The sequence below is a fragment of the Felis catus genome, chromosome F1 (genome assembly GCF_018350175.1).
Source record: "Felis catus isolate Fca126 chromosome F1, F.catus_Fca126_mat1.0, whole genome shotgun sequence".
NCBI lineage: Eukaryota > Metazoa > Chordata > Mammalia > Carnivora > Felidae > Felis > Felis catus.
Genome location: NC_058384.1, coordinates 24,880,765 through 24,903,192, shown reverse-complemented (window position 1 = coordinate 24,903,192; position 22,428 = coordinate 24,880,765). Strand labels below are relative to the sequence as shown.

Below are 22,428 nucleotides of genomic sequence, written 5' to 3'. Positions count from 1 at the left end.
AACCGACTGAGCCACCCAGGCGCCCCAATAGTAATCATTTTAGAATAACTTCTTGAACCCTCAGATGCACAGAAACTATATAAGCCCTAAAAGAGCTTATTGGGACACAAAACAGGAAGCTATTTTGTTCTTTCAACCCAGTTATTCACAATCCCTAAAAGCAACTCACGATGTAGAATTGGGACAAGGGTTTTTATTTTAATGAGAAACTTTGAAAACCCAGTGCTATTATTTTGGCAGTTTTAGAATGTGAAATAAAGTAGTCACTTTCACAGTAAGGACCCGTGCACATGTCTGTGTCAAGGTTTGCGGGAGGCCTTGAGATAGCAGCGTAAACTACATTCTTCCAGTGCCCATTACGTGCGAGACACTAAATTAGGCCTTTATATATTTTAGTTCAAAGTCTTGCAACAGCTCCATGAGGCATAGGCTGTTACCCTCACTTAAAATAAGCGATGAGTAAGCAGTTTACCCAAGGACACAGAGCTAAGTGGCAGAGCTGGTTTTGAAGGGAGAGTTGTTGGATTTCAAAGTCTGGGCACTTTGACCCCCAGTTTCTAGAGCAGAATTCTCTAGATAATGTCCTGTAGAGCACAGTGTTCAAGATAATAGACGTGGCCTGTAAGAATGTCAAATGGTTGGAAACACTGGCCTTAAGAGTTAAACAAGCGTCATGCCTACTGAATGAAGTTATAAGTCTCTGAAATGCCTAGAGTGTACCATTTCCCGAACTCTTTTGAACGTAGAATGCCTATTTTCATGAGAGCATTAATTTCCCTCAGAACAGTGTTTTGTAGAATAACCATTTTGGTCTATGTAGGCCAGAGTCCAAAGCAAAGTACAGTCTTTTCCATTTTCTAAGAATAACTCATTTCTGAAAAATTACTGCAGGGAGAATTAAAAAAAAATTTTTTTCAATTTTTGAGAGACAAAGACAGCACAAGTGGGGGAGGGGCAGAGAGAGAGACTGAGACACAGAATCTGAAGCAGGCTCCATGCCATGAGCTGTCAGCACAGAGCCTGACCCGGGGCTCGAACCCACAAACTGCGAGATCATGACCTGAGCCGAAATGGACGCCCAACCGATGGAGCCACCCAGGCACCCCTGCAGGGAGAATGGTCTTAAGTCAAAAGCGTGATTTCCATAAATTGGAATGGAGAAAAAAAGTGTTTCTGAACCCATCAACACCCATTTGTGTTAAACAAAGAAAACAACTAATTGTATTAAAGAGAGATGTCTTGGGGCTCCTGAGTGGCTCGGGACTTCAGCTCAGGTCATGATCTCACCATTTGTGGGTTTGAGCCCTGCGTCAGGCTCTGTCCTGACAGTTTGGAGCCTGGAGTCTGCTTTGGATTCCGTCTCTCCCTTTCTCTCTCTCTGCCCCTCCCCTGCTCGCATTCTGTCTCTCAAAAATAAACGTTAAGAGTTTTTTTTAAATAAAGAGGGATGTCTCCTGTTGAATGTTACTTATCAGAGCATAATTCAAAAAGCAGCTTTCCTTCTTAGCTGTGTTGGCTGACAGCTTGTAGAGGAGAAGGGCCCCTTCAAGCTTTAGAGTTGACATGGGGTCTTCCACCAGCTCTGAGTGTGACTGATGTTGTTCATGTTCCACAGGTGGCATAAAAAACCTTTATGTAGGTGCAAAGCCCATACCTTTATCGATTTGAATTGTATCTACCAGTGAATTAAAAATTCAAAGAATAACTGATTAGAAAGAAAGGAGCAACTGGTTAGTGTCCGGTCGGCTTGGTACCAGCTACCACGGTCTGCTGAGACAGGTGGATTATTTGATCATTCTGCCTGCACAGGGAAATCGTCAAGTAGGGGAGGTACACTTCTCACCACCTTCCTGCTCAGCTTTTGCTACCCTTGACCCTGTCCCAACAGCCCCGACCTCTTTCATGGCGTACATGGTTTCATCCGACAGATTTCTGGGCATCTCCTCTACGTTGGGCTCTGTCCTGGGCACTGGGGACAGCAGGGAACACAGACTGAGGGAATCCTGAGGAAGCAGGACTATGGTAGTGGTGGGATGGAGATTTTAGATTTGGGGATCCAAGAAGATTTCACTAGAGTAGTAGTAGTAACTCAGGACCGGAGAGCCAAGGATGGGCCAATCAGGGGACCCTCTGGGGAAGGAGGGTTCCAGGACAGGGGAGCAGCAAGCGCAGGTGCCTGAGGAGAGAAGCAGTCTGGCACATTCTACCAGCAAGGCTGGGGGGCTGGGAGTGGAGGGTAGGAAGGAGAGGTTGAGTCTTGTGGGCCATGATATAGTTTGCATTTTATGCTGCTTACAGTGGAGAGTCACCAGAGGACTAAACAGATGAGTAATGTGATCGGAATTCCATTTTTAAATGTTTAATGTTTATTTTGAGAGAGGGAAAACACGCAAGTGGAAGGGAAGGGCAGGGGATGAGGGGGATGAGAGAATCCCAAGCAGGCTGTGTGCGGTCAGCCCAGAGCCTGACATGGGGCTCAAACCCATGAACTGTGAGATCATGACCTGAGCCAAAAATCAAGAGTCGGACACTTAACCAACTGAACCACCCATTTAAAAATAAATTCCATTTTTTTTAATGTTTTATTTTTGAGAGAGCATGAGCCGGGGCGGGGGGTGGGGGGTTCAGAGACAGAGGGAGAGACAGAATCCAAAGCAGGCTCCAGGCTCCAAGCTGTCAGCACAGAGCTTGATGTAAGGCTTGAGCCCATGGAACTGTGAGATCATGACCTGAGCCGAAGCTGGATGCTTAACTGACTGAGCCACCCAGGCACCCCAAGATGAATTCCATTTTTAAAGGAGGATGAGAGGAAAGAAAGGAGACAAGGATGGAGGCCGGGAAGAGAGAGTGGGAGGCCGGGAAGAGAGAGTGGGAGGCCGGGAAGAGAGAGTGGGAGGCCGGGAAGAGAGAGTGGGAGGCCGGGAAGAGAGAGTGGGAGGCCGGGAAGAGAGAGTGGGAGGCCGGGAAGAGAGAGTGGGAGGCCGGGAAGAGAGAGTGGGAGGCCGGGTCCTGGGAGAAAAGACAGAGGCTTGAACTGTGGCGGGGGAAGGGAGGGCAGTGAGAATGGAGAAGAGTCCGGCTTCCGTAGTGGCACATTTGTTGTCCTCAGCACCGGTCTCTCAGCAACTCTCAGTCTGAGAGGGCCCACTGACCAGTACGAGCACGTCTGTACAAAACTGATCACAGGACAAATGCCGTATGTACTAAGCGGGTACGATGCACAGGGAAGGGGAGATAGCACCAAGGACGAGAATGTCTTCCGCTCTGGGTAGGTACAGATTTTAGATTAGGAAGCCTCTTCCCACTCAAGAATCACACTGTTCAAGCATGGACACTTAAAATACAGCTTTTGCCTGCCAGGAATAAGGGAAGGCGTTGCTCACTTTCTCCTACCGACTCTCTTTGAGGAGGCTGATGTGCTCAAATTTTCCCTCTTCTTGAGATCTCCAGGATTCAACTTACAAGGCAGTGGCCTACACACTAATGTTCAAATCAGAACAGATACTAAGTAAAAATGCCTGCCTTCAAGAGTAATTTCTGCTTCTTTGCCTGAAGAAGCCATCCTTGGCCATGAAACCTTGCCCCGGTGGGTGGACATGTACTCAGACAACATGGAATTATTAGCGGCAGCAGGTGGTGGATATTCTTTGTGCTCCCACGGGGCCACACAGTTGTTTCCTAATGCCAAATAGATTAAGTATTTCCTTTTCTTCTTCCCTTTCCCCCCCCCCCCCACCCTGTCGGGTTACAGGTGCTCTCAGCGCTCGATGTGACAACTCTGGACGGTGCAGCTGTAAACCAGGTGTGACAGGAGACAGGTGTGACCGGTGTCTGCCAGGCTTCCACACACTCACCGATGCTGGGTGCACCCAGGACCAGAGGCCACTGTAAGCACCTGCACCCTCCACTGCAGCTTCTGCCATGAGTGATGACAATGACCGTGACATCAGTGGCCACTTTACTGAGTACTAACTGTGTGTCAAACGCTGCTTGAGGACTTCATGTGGGTTATGGCACGTGATCCTCACAATAACCCTTGGAGGCTGGGATTAGTTCATGTTAAAGACAGAAATTTGCCCCCCAGGAGGTTAAGTTTGCCCAATATTACTGGTGAGGGTGGACTAATATTTAGGCCCAGAGTTTTGGCTCTGGAACCCACGTTCTCCACCCTGAGGATTGCCCGCAGTTTAGATGAACCAGGATGGAGGTAAAGAGTCCTTCAGATTCTTACCTGGGACCCATTTCAACCCAACATGAACTGGGCTAGAGAAATTTTTCTACACTATTTTATTCCTATAGTTTGAAGCGTCCTCCGTCCCTCTTCAGAGGCTTTTCTGGAAGAGGAGGGAGCACACGTTATCAGTCACCTAAGCAGTCCACAGAGCTGCAGAGCCAGCAGACAGACACTAGGGGAAGGGGAGCTTGGCAGGGAAGCCATTAGCTAGGGGGTGCCCACAGAGGATCATTTCCCGTTTGCCCCCTTTTCCAGCACCTTGCCCGTGGGAGAACGCCCTCCAGCCACGCTTGCACCGGCCTGGTGACCACTGTCCCAAGTTCTCTCACCCGTTGGGCCTCCACACAGACTGTTCTCTTCCGGCCTTCCCTGCCCCTTTTACATGGTCTTCAGAGACCCTTCCCTCAGTCCAGTGTCCCTTTGGAAATGCTTTATAAAATATGAAGTCGATCATATCATTTTGCTTGCAACCCTCCAGTAGCTCCCTTTCCCACTCCGAATGAGACGAACTTCTTATGCAGGCCCAGCAGGGCCCTACAACATCCTCTGCCCTCTGCGCCCTCAGCAGTGACCTCTCCCTGGCTTTCTCACCCCTCTCCCCCTGGCCCCCTGCACTCCAGCCCTACCAGCCTGCCTTCCCTTCTTCAGAGGAGCTAAGCCAAGCGATCTTGGACCTGGCCTAGAGCACTCCCACTTCCTACAGGGCCACAGGGAGCTTCACAGGCTCTATCCTCACCTCATCCACTCTCCAGAGGCCTTTCCACCTTCTGTGTTCTGACTGTTGTTACTTCACATCCCTCATTTTCTTTACGTATTTGTCGCTCTCTCCCACTAGACTGGAAGCTCCATGTCGGCTTTGTCTTGTTCACCACTGCGTTCCCAGTGCCCAGAGCGGGGGGAGGCACACAGGCTGTGCTCCTGCTTGGCTCCAGCTGGCCTTATGCTCCACTGCCATCGTTGTTCAAGCTCTGCCCTGCCTTGAGACTCCTAGAGACCAGGACCCCATTTCTTAGTGTCTCTGGTGCTTAGCAACCACTAGATGTTGTATAATGTTTGTCAGAGGGTCCAGTTAGTCATGTGGTGGGGCTAAGGACAGGAGGGGACCCTTGCAAATGAAAGATCCACTTTCCCACACTGGGAAAGGGATCTTCAGGGAGCCTGACAGGACCTGGAATCTGATTGGATGAGAAATGTGAGGGGGTGAGGGGAGTCCAATCCAGGCTTGGGTAGGATTTGGATGGGATCAAAGGGAAGTCAGAAGAGGAACAGAACAGTAGGGAAAAGACAGCATATTTGGCTTTAGACCCACAATATAGGCACATATGACTATGTGCCCATCTGAGTGACACTAGTTACTAGCCAAAGCACTAGTCTGCACGAGACAGATTGCATCAAAATTAAATGGAAACATGGACTCCACTGAGAATGTCTTGCAAAAAAGGAAAAAACCACCACCAAACTCGGCAATTCCACTCCTAGAAATACACTCAAGAAATATGAAAACATCCATCTCTGCATAGAAACTTGTACACAAATGTTTGTAGCATTATTCATGATAGCTAAACCCAAATGTCCATCAGCTGTTGAATGGATAAACAAAATGTAGTCTATCCATATGACAGAACTGTATTCAGCCATAAAAAATTGATACCTGGATGAACCTTGAAAACATACTAAGTGAAAGAAGCCAAACACAAAAAGGCCGAAGATTGTAGGATTCCACATTTACAGATAATGTTTAGAGCAGGTAGATCTATAGAGACAGCAGGTGGATTTGTGGTTGCCTGGGCTGGGGGGGGAAGGAAGTGGAGGGTGATTGCTAAGGGCACAGGGTTTTTTTTTTGTTTTTTTCTTTTTTTTTTTTTTTGGAGTGATGGGAATGTTCTAAAATGGAGATGGTTGTAGAATTCTGAGAACCTACTAATAGCCATTGAGTTGTACATTAAAAAATTTTTTAATGTTTTTGAGAGAGAGAGAGCACAAGGAAGGGGCAGAGAGAGAGAGAGGGAGACACAGAATCTAAAAGCAGGCTCCAGGCTCTGAGCGGTTAGCACAGAGCCCAGAGCGGGGCTCGAACCCACTAGCTGTGAGATCATGATCTGAGCCAAAGTTAGATGCTCAACCGACTGAGCTGCCCAGGCGCCCCATCAGTTGTACATTTTAAATTGCATGGAATGAGAATTGTGTCTTGATAGGAGTATTAGCAAGAGAAAGAGCTATTAAATACAATACCAAGTCGATGGGATCAGTCCTGATGAAAGCAGTCATCACTGAATCGAGCAATAGAGAAGCAAAGGACGAGAAAGCAACTGAACCAAACAGTCAACCAAACCAAGCCAAACTACCCAGTTTAGTGATGAATTTGGTTCACATTCTGGCACAATCCCCTTCTCTCCTTAGGGCTGGGTAGCAGACAGTTCACGGACTGGCTGTCGCCATCAGAGGAGCAGGAACACAGACAAATGAGCCCTTACGGGGTCTGCGAGAGATTAGCACCGATAAAGATGGCTGAGGGAGGCATCAGGGAAGATGAAAAACTCAAGTTGCTGACATTTGCTTGTGAGCCCCTGATCTTTAGGTGTGTGGTTGAGAAGCCCTTGGAAACACACCCCTCATTTTTTTTCTTCTTTCCCAGAGACTCCAAGTGTGACTGCGAGCCAGCTGGCATCTCGGGGCCCTGTGACGAAGGCCGCTGTGTCTGCAAGCCAGCTGTCACCGGAGAGCGCTGTGATAGGTGTGTGTAGCCATGGCCCTTCAGACACAGCAGAGAGGGAGAGTCCCCCGGCAACTAGCATGAGGCTTTATCCTCCGAGTGTGGTTGTGGAAAAGGGACACTTAAATGCCGAGGACCTCGGTCCTGCCCTCTGTCCTCAAAAACTTGCCTTTTAAAAAAATACCACGGAGCCCCCGAGTCTCACTGGACTCTATGCTCTTGCCGTGGGCCCCTTCTGTCTCTTTACAAGGGCCGCAGAGGCACAGGGCCCCAGTGAGTGCCCTTGCCAGCTGACTCCGAATCCTAGGTGCTCCCATATAAGGTGGTATGCAGTGAGGTCACATGACTCAGCTGGGCCCCAGAAAAGACCTGGCCTAATCAAGCACGTTGGGAAAATGCTTGTAGGAGGAAATATCTCCATGTATGGCCATATAGAACCATCGTGTGCAGAAAAGGAGCCGCCCAGGGGCAGAACAGTGGTTACATGCACACACATGAGCCGGGAGACGTACGAGCCCGTTGGGCCCCAAGCCATGTTGGGGCAGGTGGCACAGTAAACAGCGATCCACCCTCAGTCGCTGCTTGCAAGATATTCCTTAAGGACAGACTGCCCAGACTTCTAAAACTCTTCTCTCCTTTAAGATTGTTGTGAGCTGAGTGCTGAGAGGCTGGCCCAAGAGGTAAAGGCGGTAAAGGCTTTCTTCTCATTTCCTTAAAGTAAAGAAAGCAGTTCTTTGCCATTCTGACAATCACTTATACCTGGGCAGAGAAAATTCCAGATCCATTCCCAGCTTGTGTTTTCAGGGAGTTCCTTGGGGCTGAGGTGGGGGTATGGAAAAGCGTGAAAAGAGGAGTCACTTGTTGAAAGGTTTTTAAGTTCGAAGTGTAGGATAGAAATAGAAAAGCACATACCATAAATGTCATCAGCATCACCAATTGATTCTAAGAAATAGACCTTCACTAAAGATTTGCCATCTCAACTGACGACACCCTCCCTTGTTTCTAGAAGTGACCACTATTCCGACCTGTGTAATTGCTTCCTTCCTTTTCTTCATAAGTTATTACCCAAGTACATCCCTAAACACTGTTTAGTTTTGCCTGATTTCCCTCAGTTCCTTCCCCTCACTTTCTGTGCCCCTCCCTTCCTTCCAATCCCTTTTAACCTACAGGTTTCGTCCACAGAAACCATATTTTTTTTTAAGCCTTTGCTCTCTAGAGAAAAAAGAATGCTTACAGCTGTTCTCTGAAGCATTTACTGTTCACAGCCAACCTGCTTTTCTGTGATTTTGCACAACGAACAGACTCCCAACACAGGGTCCCATGGATTAGACCACATGACTTAGAGGCAGATGTACCTGGTTTGAATCTTGCCTCAGTCACCTACCAGCTGCAGGACCTCGAACAAGTTTCTTAACCTCCCTGACCTGGGTGTCTTCATCTAAGAACATTGGGAATAACTACTAAATAAATGATAGTTGAAACTATTATTTCATGTAGAAGGATGTAATTAACTCAAATGGAGAAACAAGTCCTCCCCAGTTTTTCCTTCTTCTCTGTGACCCCAACATCTGCAACTTGCCTGGTAGCTGTGGTCCTCAGAGAAGCTACTGGCAGGTGGGATGCCAGCCTACATCTTGCTTTTGTGGAGAGCCATCCTTCTCTGTCATACCTTCACCTGCCCCTTCCCCTGTGGGCCAGAGCCCAGGTTAAGGGGCAGGGATGGTGGGCAGCACCTGGTATTTCATGCAGGTCAGTACAGCTGAGGGGGTGCTGGGACCCGGGTGTTTGCCTTTCCTTGCCTGGCCTCCAACCTCCCACTCTTTTGCCTCCATCAAACACTTTCTCTAGGACAGGGCCAGCTCTACATACTCTTGCCCTGACTCTCTTTGTCCCGCTCATGTGGCCTCCACTCAATTCCTCAGCACAAATGGAAAAAATCACTAAGTTCCCAGACCACCAAGTCAAATGTGATTCTGCTCTACCAGAGGGAAAGTGAATGTTTATGCTGTCTCAGTGGGCAGCTGTGATTGTCCATCAGGTTTGGGAGTGAGGGTGGTACGTGTAACTTAGGATTTCCTAGCTCTGGGAATTAACAGGGCCAGGTGGGAGAGAAAGATCAGTCGTCATGTTCTCTATATGAACTAAAAAGTAACCCATAACATTGTCCCGATTTCTAAAATGCTGCTACAGGTGTCGACCAGGTTACTATCACCTGGATGGGGGAAACCCCGAGGGCTGCACCCAGTGTTTTTGCTATGGGCATTCAGCCAACTGCCACAGCTCTGGAGACTACAGTGTCCATAAAATCATCTCTACTTTCCATCAAGGTAAAGTGTCCTGTTTCTAGAATTCCGTTTTTAATATCGTATAGGGCTTTGTGTTTACAGACAACCTCCCTCCTCATCATAGCATGGGACTCTTGACTGATCTTTAGCATTTCTCTTCTAGCTTTTAACATACATTATTCGGTCAGGGCAATAAGACAGATCCTAATGACTTGAAAAAGTCCTACCTGAACAGTTTCCTTATATTAGCACATGAAAGATGTAAAATAACTAAAGAGACCAAATTTTCATGTCCCTGGCATTTCCCATCTCCATGTATTTTAAAACCACAAAAGAGTCTTTCATTTGGATGGGGGCGGCGGCGGGGTGGGGGGGGGGCGGTTATGTGATAACTGATACTAATAACACTAACACTGCTTTCACATACATTACATGCAATATATGTGAAATTAGTTACCAAGCTACAAAACACCATAAAAACATAGGAGATGGATAGGATTTCAGCTTAGTTAAGAGGGTCTAATATGTTCAAAGAGAAACTAAGGCCAGAACTTATGTAAATAAAAGTATGAATTACAAGAATCAAACTCAAGTCAAAGCAGCTGCAGGGTGGGAGGTGAAGTTGAAGCCCAAGTAGAGAAGGGCACAGGGAAGTGTGGAACTATTAAGAAAACCCCACTAGTTATTCACCTCTAGGACTTTTTGGGCAATCAAGTCTTGTCTTGTTCAACTCAATAGATGAAGAGGTTTGTCTGAATGCAGAGTGATTTTGTGTTTCAGATGTTGACGGCTGGAAGGCTGTCCAAAGATATGGGGCTCCTGCAAAGCTGCAGTGGTCACAACGCCATCGAGATGTGTTTAGCTCTGCACGACGATCAGACCCTGTCTACTTTGTAGCTCCTGGTACGTATGGTATTTTTCTTATAGAATCCAACTTTTAAGACTCGAAGTCATGATAGAAAAATGGAGGTAGAGAATGTGAAAACCGGGTCACTCATTGCTGTTTTGAACACTATCTCCAGACGATGGTTGGAGCTTCAGCCCTATTGACAAAGTCATGGCACAACAGGACAGGACTGTGTGGGAATGCAAACTGGTACAGCCACTCTGGAAAACAGTATGGGGGCTCCTCAAGAAGTTAAAAATAGAACTACCCTATGACCCAGAAATTGCACTAGGTATTCATCCAGAGGATACAGAAGTGATGTTTCAAAGGGGCACATGCACCCCAGTGTTTATAGCAGCACTATAATCATAGCCAATAATAGCATGACCAATAAGAGCCAAGGTATGGAAAGAGCCCAGATGTCCATTGACCAATGCATGAAGATGTGGTATATATATTCAATGGAATATTAGTGATAAAAAATGAAATCTTGCCATTTGCAACAATGTGGATGGAACTAGAATGTATTATGCTAAAGTCAGAGAAAGAAGTCAAGGGCAGTCACATGATTTCACTCATGTGAAACTTAAGATACAAAACAGGTGAACATAAGGGAAGGGAAGTAAAAATATAAAAACAGAGGGAGACAAACCATAAGGGACTCCTAAATACAGAAAACAAACTGAGGATTGCTGGTGGCGTGTTGGGTGGTGGGGGAGGAAGGGCCAAAGTGGCGAGGGGAATTAAGGAGGACACTGGTTGGGATGAACACTGGCTGTTATACATAAGTGATGAATCACTAAATTCTATTCCTGAAAAAATGTATATGTTTTGATTAAAAAAAAAAAAAAAACAGGACTGTATCAGGCAGCCAGAGTCTGGCTGCAGTTCCTACTTTAATCAAGTGGGAAGTTTCTAGGCTTCCAAGACAAAATAGTGGTCAAATCTGTGGACCTACTGAGAAGCAGGTGGAAAAGTGAAAATAAGGCATTGCTCAAAGTTTTAACCCTTTATAAATTAAAATCGTTAACTCACGTCAGTTAATATGCGGTATCTAGGCAAGTTGTCCTCTTAACGTTTCTAAATTTCAACTCTCAGCTGTCAAATGGGAATACCTCCAAGAATTAACACCAAATGTAACGATATCTGTGAACTATGAAGTGTATGTAACAGAGGGTACTATTGCCAACATACCTCGGATCTTTATACATCTAATAAGTGGAATGGTCTTATAACGAGGCCCTTTTAGCATTTTAGTAACGAACCCTCCTTTGTAACCAATAGCAGTATAGCCATGTCCGTGAGCTGGCTCTTCTGGAAGGGTGGTCTGGGGCAGGGCAATACACTGGCAACACAGGACTCCCACAGAAATCAACATTCATGCCAAACTTGCTTGCTCGTTTGCTTCTCCAGCTTCACACTGATCTCAATCTTTTCGAATTCTGTTTCATAGCCAAATTTCTTGGGAATCAACAGGTGAGCTATGGGCAAACCCTGTCCTTTGACTACCGTGTGGACAGGGGAGGCAGACACCCATCTGCTCACGATGTGATCCTGGAAGGTGCTGGTCTGCGGGTCACAGCTCCCTTGATGCCACGTGGCAAGACACTGCCATGTGGGATCACCAAGACTTACACGTTCAGGTAAGAAGAGTGACTACACACAGGTCAAACACCAAAACGGATTGAAGTCCAGTTCCTTTGTTCATTTAACAAGCTTTTCTGAGCACCTTTCACGTACCAGACATGGTACTATATACAGAAACAGGAAGTGCTTCCTGCCCTGAAGCCCCTGACAAGCTAACGGGAGAAAAAAATAAACAGTATTACAGTGTGGCTTGAAAGTGACCAGATGGACAAGGTGGGCACAGATATCTTGAACAGAGGAGACACATATAACCCACACTGGAGTGGTCACGGACAGCTTCCCAAGAACACATGACACAAACAGTTTTCTAAGGAAAGAAGGAGGGGTTGGGGGAAGGTTAGCCAGGCAGAGGCAATAAGTCATGCTCGCGGAGGTTTTGTGCAGTAGGAAATTCTAAGCACAGTGACGCATGAGTGAAGTGTGGAGTTGGGGACAGGAATACGGTGAGAAGTGAGGTCAGGGAATGAAACAGAAGGGGTAGGGTTGTTTCTGGAACACAAACCAAAATCTGAAAGATGAGCGCAGGGGCTGGTGATCTGATGCAGCCAGATACTGTAATGATAAATCAAGACGTGGGCAGTGTAGAACGTGAAAGCAGACTCTTGGAGAAAGTGAAATGTGCTAAGTCATTTAAAACCAAAAGCTAATGGCAGCTCCCTTGAGGGTCAGGGCTTCTTGAACTCGGAGATGTTCCGGATACTAAGTTTTGTGTGGCCAAGAATAGGAAGTGGGCTCTGAAGACTTGGACCATCACCGGATGCCATGAGCCCTGGAGCTGGGCTTCCAACACTGGGGTGCCCTCCATCACTGCCTCCCCCCGTGGAGGGAGGAAACTCTAAGTTCATGCCTATAAAGATGCAGCTACCCATCCTTCGTCCCCCTGGTTAGGCAGGACTGAAGGGGCTTAGCTGTTCCCACATTCTTGGGTGTATTTTGATAAGAGTTGGATTTTTAAGCTTTTGGCTTTAAATCCTGCAGGTTAAATGAACGCCCAAGCAGTAACTGGAGCCCCCAGCTGAGTTACTTTGAGTATCGGAGGTTACTGCGTAACCTCACGGCCCTGCGGATCCGAGCTACCTATGGAGAATACAGTAAGCGATGAAGGGAAATGAATTCTTCAGGGTTTTGTTTCAGGATGGTTTATGATCGAGTCTCTGGGTCTAAATTTTCACATTCTAGGAGTTAGAAGTAATGTTTCTCTAAAAGAAGGTTAACACCAATGAAGAATGAAATGACGCCACTTTGCTTAAAAGAGCCTCCAGATTTAGGTGAAAGCGGACTTGAAGAGGATCTGCAACAATTGGGCATGTTCCCTTAGGCTAGACAATGGCATCCACAACGAGCCCCCTATTCCTGGAATTCCTTTGGGATTATACTCAGGGCTACCATGTTCAGACATCACGTTTATTCTGTTACTTTTATGTTTAAGTTTGTTAATTTTTATTCTTGAGAGAGACAGCACTAGCAGAAGAGGGGCAGAGAGAGAGGGAGACACAGAATCCAAGGCAGGCTCCAGGCTTTGAGCTGTCGGCACAGAGCCCGGCACGGGGCTCAAACCCAGGAAACGTGAAGTCATGACCTGAGCAGAAGTCGGATACCCAACCGACTGAGCCACCCAGGCACCCCTGTTAACTCCGTTTATTGACCTTCACATGTGGGGTATTCCTCATCCCAATTGGATTTATATGGGAGTTTGAGCTTTTTCCACACTTAAACAGGAAGGATAGCTGGCATGCATAATTTCTATATCATCCCTGCTTTATTTGCATTAAGAGGAAACAGTGTTTATTAACAGTTTATTGAATCTTTACCTTGAACCAAGCACGTAACATATGCAGTTGTCCCATTTAATGTCACAACCAACATGGGAGGCAGAGACCATTCTTACTTCTACAGTTGAGGAAACAGTTGTAAAGTTATGCGACTTGCCCACCCACTTCACACAGTTGGTGAGGGTGGAACCAGAATTTAAACCCTGGCTTTTCTGATGTGCGTCAGTCATGACGGACTGCCGTACCTGCGGCATAGTGAGTGAACGCCACTCATCTTTGTTAGGGTGTTAAATCTAAAATCTAGAGAGAGGCCTGACTTTAGATCTTCAGACCTCACCACCTGCTGGCTTCTAAACCTGTTCTCCGTATTGCAGGTACTGGGTACCTTGACAACGTGACCCTGATTTCAGCTCGCCCCGTCTCCGGAGCCCCAGCACCCTGGGTTGAACAATGCGTATGTCCCGTTGGGTACAAAGGGCAGTTCTGCCAGGATTGTGCTTCTGGCTACAAAAGAGATTCTGCCAGACTGGGACCTTTTGGCACCTGTATTCCATGTAACTGCCAAGGGGGAGGAGCCTGCGATCCAGACACAGGTGAGTGAAAAGACACCTGTTCCAGGTGGCTGGGGTACTGCTAGGTGGCTGGGGACCTGAGGAAGAAACGGAGCTATGTAAGAAAGACCGTGCAACTCATTTTGGAGATGGGAAAGGGTTAGGAAGGTAGGGGCTGGAGTCTGACAGAAAGGACATGGAGCTTTATTACACTCAATCCTTTTCATTATGGAAATGCCACAAGGTTGTGGGAAAGGTACCAGGTTACAGGAAATGGCTGTCAGGGTTCAGTGGGGGGAGGGGGGATTGGTGTAGTTGGTGTTGAGTTTCAAGAGTTGTATGGAGACATCAAAGGCAATGTCAGGGTCTGAATGAATGTGTGGACAAATGGCCTCAGGCCGTGGGGACTGGGGGAGCAGCATTGAGGTATGGATGGTAAAGGAAGCTAGGTCTCAGTGTAGGAGAGCCAGGGTGAGATTCAGGGTTGTGGCCAGGTCTAGAGTTGGTACTAAGGCAAAGGTGAATGCCAGTGCTCACTTTGGAGAAAGCTTCAAAAAGGAAGGTTTTGGTCACTCCGCTCTGCCTCCCATGCCTCATCCATATTAAAGGAAGTGTATTGTTTTACCTGCTCATTTCTCTGCCCCTCCTTTCTTGCTCCCTCCCAGGAGATTGTTATTCGGGGGATGAAAATCTTGACATCGAATGTGCCGACTGCCCTATTGGTTTCTACAACGATCCACACGACCCCCGCAGCTGCAAGCCGTGCCCCTGCCGCAACGGGTTCAGCTGCTCCGTGATGCCCGAGACAGAGGAGGTGGTGTGCAATAACTGCCCCCACGGGGTCACCGGTAAGGCCCATGGCCTGCTTCCCTGTCCTGATGCCACAAATCCACATCAACAGCTGCTCTTCCAAAAAAATTCTGGGGAATTATAATTCCTTAGCGTTCACGTAAACAGGCTCATTCTAAAGAGAACAATATGCCCGAGAGGTGAGGAAGGGCAGCGCATGGTCTTGTATGGTATGTATGTGTGGCCAATGCTGTTTTAGGAGGTTTGTAATTAGGAGGCGAAGGCTGCAGATGAAATATGTGGCTTCAGTTTTACAAAATGAACCGCAGTACAGAAGGGAAACTTAGTGGCATTTTAAATGCCACCTCTCTTGGGGCACCTGGCTGGCTCCATCAGTAGAGCATGCAACTCTTGATCTTGGAGTTGTCGGTTTGAGCCCCATGTTGCGTGTAGAAGTTACTTTAAAAAAAATGTCACATTTGTCTGCTGGTCAGTCTGAAAGTTCATTCTTCAGCAACAGCCTCAGTGATGGTACTATAAATCTGACTTCCTCAACCATCTAGTTAATCGGCAGGAAGCCTCCTAGTAGGGCTGCTGTGTTCTAACATCTGGGACCACCATGGAATGAATGGAAGAGCGGACCTCCTGCCCTGGGCACCTGCTCCTGCTATTGTTCTGGGGTCCAGGGTGGGAGACTCTTCCAGAGGGTGACTGGGACCCAGGCCCCTGTGCCTGTTCTTGCCATCGACAGATGACCACTCAGGCTCAGGCATTTGTTTTTCTTCCAGGTGCCCGCTGCGAGCTCTGTGCTGATGGCTACTTTGGGGACCCATTTGGGGAGCATGGCCCAGTGAGGCCTTGTCAGCCCTGTCAGTGCAACAACAACGTGGATCCCAGTGCTTCCGGGAACTGCGACCGCCTGACAGGCAGGTGTCTGAAGTGCATCCACAACACAGCTGGTGTCCACTGTGACCGGTGCAAAGCAGGCTACTTTGGGGACCCTTTGGCTACCAACCCAGCGGACAAGTGTCGAGGTAAGACGGCATCCCTCGACAGATGGCGTGTGCATGTGCACACATGTAAGAACATACAAATCAGCTGGGCCAGCAGCAGGTAATAGGATGCTACTGTGGTTTCTCTGACCGACTGGCCCACGAACAGTTTGGACTTTTCACCTGTCAAAGGCCTTAAGACCCCTCAGCAGGGTTCTGGAAGACAGAGCTGGAGGGTGTCGAGTGGGTTAAAGCTGGGTGGGAGAAGTAGAGAAGGCCAGGCTTACATTCCTGAGTGGAAGAGGAGGTGCGAAGTGGCCAGGTCGTATGCCTGGTTCCAAGGCTGGCAGAGGAAGTGTTGGCAAAAGCCTCTCACAGGACAGCAAGAAAGGACCTGAGACTAAGCCTGAACACACGGAGGTGGCGAGGGGGGTGCTGTGAAGCAGTGTAAGAGACCCTCTCAGGAAGTCTGGGTAATTGATGTAGACAAAGGTAACAGTTTCAAGTTCTACTAAGGAGACCTGGCTTCAAAGCAGCAGCTATCTGGGAGCACTCCTCAGGGATGCTTCAGATCAAAGCGCCAATGTGCACATGGGTCCTCTTGCTCGGCCCTTCTTTCCAGCCTCTGCACATGTCATATATTCAAGAAGTTCAGTTCTAGGGAGCTGGCCTGCCCCCACAGACCTACACTCAGTTGCAAAGGTCCCAGACCAGCCCTGATGCCCAGAATGCAGGGGCTTGTTTATCATAACAGAGCCACGAGGGCCTCTGGGGACCCAGATTGGAGGACTCCCAGTTCCTTGTAAGGTCTGCAGGGAGCCCAGCCCACAGAACCTCCACCCCTGAAAATGCCTAAGGATCTCTGTGCAACCTGAGGCTTCCACACAGGGGCAGAGATCCCACCTGCCCTAACCCCAACCCTGTGGGTTAGCTCCAGTGTGCTTGGAAGTACCCCATGATAGGAAGAGCCCACATGCCATTTTTGCAGTACTGAGTTCAAGTCTAGTTTTTTACCTATTGTATTACACTGGTTATGGCAGTTAATCTGAGCCTCAGCTTCTTCATATGGATGAATATTTAGCTCAAAATGGTTGTAAATAGAAGAGCATATGAGAAAGTACACTGTAAACAGAATAACTCTAGCGATAAGGAGTTATTAAGAGACTTTACTGGCTTTAAACTATACATTTCTTCACTCAACTATCTTTTGTCAAATCCCTGCCAAGTATCCATATATGGAACTAGATGTTAGGGCATAGCAATGAATAGGTCAGTTCCAGCCCCCAAAGAGATCATATGCTAATAAGACAAAAATATGTAAGTAACAAGACACTTATGTGTGATATTATGTGCCAAGTATTTCACGAGCGTCAGAGCAACCAAGAGAATCACTTTAACTCCCTTAGTGCACTACCTCACCCACTGTTCTATCCTCTGCTCCTAGAACAGTGTGGCACATAGGTGCTCAATCAGTATGAATGAATAAAGATACTTTTTTTTAACTGCATTTCCTACATCAAAGGCAGCAGAGCAAAAGGAAAAGAGCATTGCCTCTTTTCCAAGTTCTCATTCTGGCTTGCCATTTACTTGCTGTGTGACCTACAGATGACTCAGCCTCTCTGAGCTCCTATTCTTCATCTATAAAATAAAGTGAGCTAGAGTACCTGCAGAATATCCAACAGCTTTACAACTTAATGGGAGGAAAAAAGCACCACCAGAAAGGATGCACTGTTGTAGTCCCTCTTTATCCACACGTTCACCAAACTTACTAGATGATTCCCAAGCTCTATATTGGAAATGTAGTTGGAGTCCCAGGCAAGAGAGGAATCTAGCACAGTGTGAACTGACAAGGGCAAAGAAGGATTCTTTGCCATTGGTGACTTGATCCTTTTACCTTTGCTATAACCCCAGTTTCTAGAATTAGCTTGATATGAATGCTTTGTCTTTTCTCTCTAGCTTGCAACTGCAACCCAATGGGCTCAGAGCCTGGGGAGTGCCGAAGTGATGGCAGCTGTGTTTGCAAGCCAGGGTATGGCGGCCTCACCTGTGAGCATGCAGCATTAACCAGCTGCCCAGCTTGCTATAATCAAGTGAAGATTCAGGTGTGCATGTTACCCAACTCTCACCCCCATAAGGACAGTCTAAGTGTCTACTGGGTGGGTCTGTCACAAATCTAGGACCCTCCTAGCCTCCTGGGGATGAGGGTGGGGATTACTATTTGTTGCTTTAAGAATTGCTAAGTTAAAATGTAGTTAATAGGTTTCAGATGCTCTTAAATAGACTTTTCAAAAGTACCCTTTTGCAGATACGGTCTCATTTGGTACACTTGATAACTTTGTGAATTTGCAAGAGAACGTATTCTGACATCCGTTTTCACTGAGCAAGTCTCAGGACATCTGTGACTTTTCAGTCACATGGCCAAGTGGAGCCAAGAATCCCACCCTGAATTCCCTGTGAATTCAGTACTCTTTCCACTTATACCACTTTCTAGTTGGATTTGTAAGAGAGGTCCTTTGCAAAACAAAAATATATAGAAGATCCATGGAGTCTAGAAGGTGTCAAGACTGTTCAAAGAATGGCCTCCAGAAATTTCTTTCACATTCCAGAGAAGGACATGGATGTTAATTAGTTACTATTTCCTAGGGTGAAGGGCGGAGGCAGAGAAGGCCCAAACCCTGAAGATTAGAACAAATTCAACTTTTTTTTTTTAATTTATCAGTTTTACCTGCCCTCTATAGCACTTTTTTGTTCCAGACACTGTTCTAAGCCCTATACAGGTACTAACTTAGACCAAATAACTAGGAGATATTTTATTATCCTCATTTAATGGATAAAAGTGACTTGCCTGAGGTCACACTCACAGCTAATAAATAGGGGGGCCAGGATTCAAACTTAGAGTCTAGGCTCTAATCTAACTACTACCATGACCTGCCAAGCATTTCTGGGCTCTTAACTATTATCCCCCCCGAGTACCTGGTATTGGACTGTGATCTCCACCTTCTGTTCTGATCTTTCCTGTGTGGTTTCAGATGGACCAGTTTAGGCAGCAGCTCCAGAGCCTGGAGGCCCTGGTTTCAAGGGCTCAGAGTGGTGGTGGAGCAGTGCCCAGCACCGAGCTGGAAGGCAGGATGCGGCAAGCTGAGCAGACCCTTCAGGACATTCTGAGAGAAGCCCAGATTTCAGAAGGTGATGAAGGCCGATTTCCATAATCTCCTGTGGGTATCAGTTGAGCAGGTGTCTCTGCCCAGCACTTGCAGAGAGGAGGACTATCCTGGACTCTCCCAAGACCTGAATGATGGCAATGAGAGCAGTTCCGTGCATTCACTCATTTACTGGGTTTTTACCATTTTGCCATAAGCCAAAGTAACTTTTTCAACCCTCCACGTTGGATTACCCTGTGCTGATTGTGAAAGTTCTCATCCTTCTTTTCCTTACTGTACCAGGTGCTATTAGATCTCTCAATCTCCAGCTGGCCAAGGCAAGGAGTGAAGAGAAAAGCTACCTGAGCCGCCTGGATGACCTCAAGAGGGCCGTGGAAAGAATTCGGGCCCTGGGCAGTCAGTATCAGAACCGAGTTCAAGATACTCACAGGCTGGTCACGCAGATGCGCCTGAGCCTGGAGGAAAGCGAGGCCTCCCTGAGAAACACTGTAGGTGTTGCTGGGATAGGGTACTGAAGATCCCCGCTCTATCGGGAGACCCCCCTGCAGACTTTCCGTCTCTCCCATTTTTAGGTCCGCCTGGCAGGTAGCTGGACTTTTTCTGGAAACAGGCACAACTATTCGTGTTATTTGGCTTCTTGTAATTCCCGGTTTTACGGCATTTGTGTTCTTCCTAGCTCATTTCTCACTAACCGTACCCCTCTTGTTGGCTCTCTTCTCCCTTCTCACTGCACACCTCCCTAAGCTGCCAGCGGGCAGGATTTAGTTTTGTTCATATTTGCATTACCAGCCCACAGCATAGTGTGTGGCTGTGATAAATGTTTGCTGCATGAATGAATAAAGAGGAAAGGTGGGAAGGAAGGAAGGAATCTCTGAAGACAGGATTCTGAAAAGGGGGGGGGCGGGGGGGAGTGTTGCCAGTATGATTCTTAATGCTGTAGTTTTTAGGGTGGTAGGAGGGAGAGATTTGAATGAGCCCTCTCCTCTCAATGCAGAAGACAATGGTGACAATAAGTGGGTGAAAGATCAATAAAGGAGATTGCAAGACAATCATATGCTGAGGAAATGATTTAAAAAATCCATATTGATTTTTTTCATTACAAAAATATTCTATTTTGTAGAAAATAGAGGGGCGCCTGGGTGGCGCAGTCGGTTTAGCGTCCGACTTCAGCCAGGTCACGATCTCGCGGTCCGTGAGTTCGAGCCCTGCGTCGGGCTCTGGGCTGATGGCTCGGAGCCTGGAGCCTGTTTCCGATGCTGTGTCTCCCTCTCTCTCTGCCCCTCGCCCGTTCATGCTCTGTCTCTCTGTCCCAAAAATAAAAATTAAAAAAACGTGGAAAAAAAGAAAAAATAGAAAATCCTCTGATGCCATTAATAACCACCACTGAAACTTGGTATATAGTCTATCGACCTTAAATACATATGAAAATACATATTAACATGAATATATTTTTACATGCATCAGTATCTGTATACAGGGTTTTTTTGGTCTTGGATTTCTACTTTATTCTTATTTTTAATGTAATAATTATGGTGACTAGGGACTCCTGACATCAGGGTGTAGAATGTTGTGTGGCTAATAACAAGTTCTAACAGGACAGATGCATAAACCCGCTTAGGTTTCAGGGCCGAGTGCAAAGTCTTAACCAAGTCTCCTTTTTTCAGAACATTCCTCCCTCAGAGCACTACGTGGGGCCAAATGGTTTTCAAAGCCTGGCTCAGGAGGCCACAAGATTGGCAGACAGGTGAGCAGACCCCCTGCTTCAGGCTACCTCTGCAAGGCCAGACTCGAGCAAGACTGTAGAATCCTCAGGACCTAAGCGACATATTCAATGCCTCCAGCCTCCTTTGCAGCCATTTCCTTGCCTTGGGGCCATTTTTTTTAAACCTCTTGGCTTTTAGTGTATGTAGGTGGCCACTGGGCCACGGTCGTTTGGCAAGTGTTGCGGGTGGAGGTGTTTTTTACCACAGATTTTTCTGACTCACAGTATGGCTTTGGTGTGTGTGTCAGAGGTGATTTTTTTTGGCCCGTGAAATGAAGTCAGCCTTTGGAAGAGAACGCTCTGCAGCTTTGAGGGACTCCCAGGCTCCCACGTCGAGCCTGGGAACAAGTAGCAACGAGTTGTTCACTAGCCTGTGGGGGCCAGGGCTGTAGACGGGGAGCCTCCTCCCGAAAACCGGCTCTGCAGGGCCCCAGTGGTACCAGGCGGCTCCCTAGTCCTAGCCCGACTAAATCCTACCACCCTGGTGAAGTGGTTTGCTCTTAGCAAGAGTGCTCAGCAGGGTGGCAAGGCTCAGTTAATCCCGATGGAATTCAGCCAGTGAAGGGGGCCGATTTGTGTTTTTGTAGCATGAGCTGCCTCGAGTTTCTTTTTCTTTTTAAAATCACTTTCTAAGCCTGTGGGGGACTTTTACGGACAGGCTCTGCCCCCTTCTGGAGGAGGGTCCAATGTCGAGTGGCAGCAAGAGAGTACGGGGGTGTGGGTTCTGGATGAAATCAGACCTAGGCGTTTCTTGTGGTACAGAACATCTTATGAACGCAGTATTTTATCCGCCCGTGCCCCACCCCGGACTGCTCGCACGCGTCTCCACGCCCCGCTCCCCCTGGTTCCACCATGAACGGAAAACATCAGCAGCCACGGCCTAAGATGTGGGCTCCATCTCCAGAACACCTTCAGATCCCCTCATTCCGACTAACCTGGATCGATTACGTCTGGCGTTTCCAGCCAAACTAGCTCCTTTACTCCTCTCCCTTCATGCAAATAGAACACCTGAAGGAGGTCCTGTGCTATGAAAACTCAGATTCTTTGTTTTCAATCCTTTCAGCCATGCTGCGTCAGCCGGTAACATGGAGCGGCTGGTGAGGGAAACCGAGGACTATTCCAAAGAAGCGCTGTCGCTGGCACGCAAGGCTCAGCGGGAAGGAGGCGGAAGGGGCAGCCTGGAGGGCTCTGCGGTGCAAGGCCTTATGGGAAAGTATGTTTCAACGGGTCCTCACACGGGTCAAGATAATCTGCATCCTTCTGTGGTGTGGTACAAACCACGTGTGAGGGGCACACCATGTTTCATTAGCAAATAATCCTAAAGGACAAGAGGAGTGTGTTGATTTGGGGGAAAGGACATGCCTTTACGGCTGGAAGAAAAGGGTGATTAAGTAAAATTTGTGTTTTGAGAGACTGCAGTACTTGCGGGAAGTTGGGTTTACTCCCATCCTTCAACCACATCTGGTGGCATGGAATGTAGAAATGTTATCAAGGAGTGGGAAACTCGGGCTGAATTCTGATTTAATCTGTATAAACTTCAAGGTTTATGTTTAGATCATGGAGAGGGACACATCTGGCACATAACCTCATTTGGTTCTTCCGGTAACTCCAACGTCCATACTTTTTACGCGACAGG

The 22,428-nt window shown here is 47.5% G+C and overlaps 1 protein-coding gene and 1 long non-coding RNA gene across 3 annotated transcripts in view; one reads left to right on the top strand and one right to left on the bottom strand.

Annotated features, from left to right (window-relative positions):
* The window catches only part of LAMC2 (laminin subunit gamma 2), a 57,416-nt gene that overhangs the window by 24,989 nt on the left and 9,999 nt on the right, over positions 1 to 22,428 (top strand). For both annotated transcript variants that reach the window (XM_045049377.1, XM_045049376.1), the window contains exons 4-17: positions 3,752 to 3,887; positions 6,870 to 6,968; positions 9,138 to 9,274; positions 10,013 to 10,135; positions 11,572 to 11,761; positions 12,744 to 12,856; positions 13,912 to 14,130; positions 14,754 to 14,936; positions 15,666 to 15,911; positions 17,826 to 17,971; positions 18,899 to 19,055; positions 19,313 to 19,518; positions 20,695 to 20,774; positions 21,856 to 22,005. In XM_045049377.1, coding sequence (XP_044905312.1) covers positions 3,752 to 3,887; positions 6,870 to 6,968; positions 9,138 to 9,274; positions 10,013 to 10,135; positions 11,572 to 11,761; positions 12,744 to 12,856; positions 13,912 to 14,130; positions 14,754 to 14,936; positions 15,666 to 15,911; positions 17,826 to 17,971; positions 18,899 to 19,055; positions 19,313 to 19,518; positions 20,695 to 20,774; positions 21,856 to 22,005 — 2,185 coding nt within the window. The remainder of the gene's footprint in view (positions 1 to 3,751; positions 3,888 to 6,869; positions 6,969 to 9,137; positions 9,275 to 10,012; positions 10,136 to 11,571; positions 11,762 to 12,743; positions 12,857 to 13,911; positions 14,131 to 14,753; positions 14,937 to 15,665; positions 15,912 to 17,825; positions 17,972 to 18,898; positions 19,056 to 19,312; positions 19,519 to 20,694; positions 20,775 to 21,855; positions 22,006 to 22,428) is intronic.
* Positions 13,503 to 21,865, bottom strand: LOC123382927. The gene is made up of 2 exons (XR_006592109.1): positions 21,728 to 21,865; positions 13,503 to 19,157 (listed from the first exon to the last, which is right to left on the bottom strand). It is a non-coding gene; the product is annotated as an uncharacterized LOC123382927 (long non-coding RNA).